The sequence below is a fragment of the Lottia gigantea genome (assembly GCF_000327385.1).
Source record: "Lottia gigantea unplaced genomic scaffold LOTGIsca_214, whole genome shotgun sequence".
In the NCBI taxonomy this organism is placed as follows: Eukaryota; Metazoa; Mollusca; class Gastropoda; family Lottiidae; genus Lottia; species Lottia gigantea.
Genome location: NW_008708498.1, coordinates 56300 through 57893, shown reverse-complemented (window position 1 = coordinate 57893; position 1594 = coordinate 56300). Strand labels below are relative to the sequence as shown.

The 1594-nt window shown below is 40.6% G+C and overlaps 1 protein-coding gene across 1 annotated transcript in view; it reads left to right on the top strand.

Moving 5' to 3' along the window:
- Positions 1-504, top strand: part of LOTGIDRAFT_174732 (hypothetical protein) — a gene marked incomplete at both ends in the record, with an annotated part of 1846 nt that extends 1342 nt beyond the window's left edge. Inside the window, one exon of the mRNA XM_009054371.1 lies at positions 445-504. Coding sequence (XP_009052619.1) covers positions 445-504 — 60 coding nt within the window. The remainder of the gene's footprint in view (positions 1-444) is intronic.
- Between the last annotated feature and the right edge of the window lie 1090 nt (positions 505-1594).

Sequence of the window (1594 nt, the reverse complement as noted above, 5' to 3'; positions counted from 1 at the left end):
CTCATAGGTCAGACATCAAATTAAAGAAAGACAAGCCTGTTTCTAATCATTTCAACCTCGACGACCATTCAATAGACGATCTCACCCTAATCCCAATTGAGCGTATAGAAATTGACTTGCCCGAAGATGAAACTACCAAATTCCGTCAATTTAGGGAGGCCCATTGGATTGAGACATTGAATACAGCAAGACCTATAGGACTAAATATTCATCATAATGTAGGCATAGCACCCTTTGTTGTCCCGTTTAATACAACCAGCAATCGAGCAAGCAAGATAGTTCATGCCCACTATAAGAGCCTTCAAGAGAAATTCCCCCATGTCTATAAGCAGAAAATGATAGTTGCATATTCAAAAAATAAGAACTTAAATGATAATATTGTTCATAGTAAACTAAAAACAATCAGTACATAACAGATACTATACTTATTTTTTCTAATTTCAGATCAGAATAAGAACAGAAGAAAACCCAATATCAAGACCCTTAATCCTAATTTCTAAATAAAGTGTCTGCTCCACCCTAGGCCTGTACATTTGGGAGAATGAAACCCTCCCTTCCCCGAAACCTAACCCTAACCATAACCCATACTCAGAGTGCAAGACCGATTAGATGGACTGCTGATGATGACACATGAGCGGCAGATTTGCTGGTCACTACTATGAACTCATTGACGTATTCGGGCAAGGGCCTCGAGAATAACCCTGTTACACTGGATTGGTCACTGGCAACCGCGAAGAAAACGCTAGAAAAGTCGCTATCAACCTGCGACATATGCGAACATATTGCTTTTCCTACGCGCGTTTCTAATACAATGTTTTGGTTTGGTGTACTTCACTTTTACTGCGTTTATGGAGATCTTATTACGTTTGTCTAAAGTCATTCTCGATTCCGTGGCGATCTCAACGGCGCCAACCATACAATATCTGACGCTCCCTTCACGCTTATACCACGCATGGGGCATGGTGGCCTTAACATACTCTGAGCTAATTTTCCATTGCCGCAGCAGCTCAGTTAGGGCGTCTTTTCGGTGTGGCAGCTCGAACTGTCAAGAGCACTTATTCAAACACTGAACTGAGCAATATTCTGATTCTATACTCTTATTAAGAAATATTTTATCTTAGATACTATAGGTAGTATAAGTTAAAAGTTCTTTTTCGAGTTTTACATTATTTCAACACCAATTACCCTTTTACCACCTTGGAAAATCGCGAGCACATTGATATATGGGATACAACGAAATTTAAAAGTCATTAAGGAGTCCTACATCTAGCCTAATCGTTAAATAGAAAATCCGGTCGTACATTCAATGCAGCTCCTAAATATGTTGTGTCTAACTGCATGGTTGGTTGGTAGATGACAAGTTAACGTTCGCTTCCAGCGGATGCTGATATCGCAAACTAGGTAGTTGTTGGTAGTCGTAGTAGTTGGTAGTTGGATTGGATCAAATTGGATGATTCGGTGTTGTTGGTTTGGTTGTTGATTCTTCGTTAGATCTGGTCGGGTCGAATGACATGGCGGTGAAACTCGGCCCTGAATGGTGTGGCGTGAGTTACTCGGTCTCCTTCATTCTTCCAAACTCGTTCTGATCATGGTA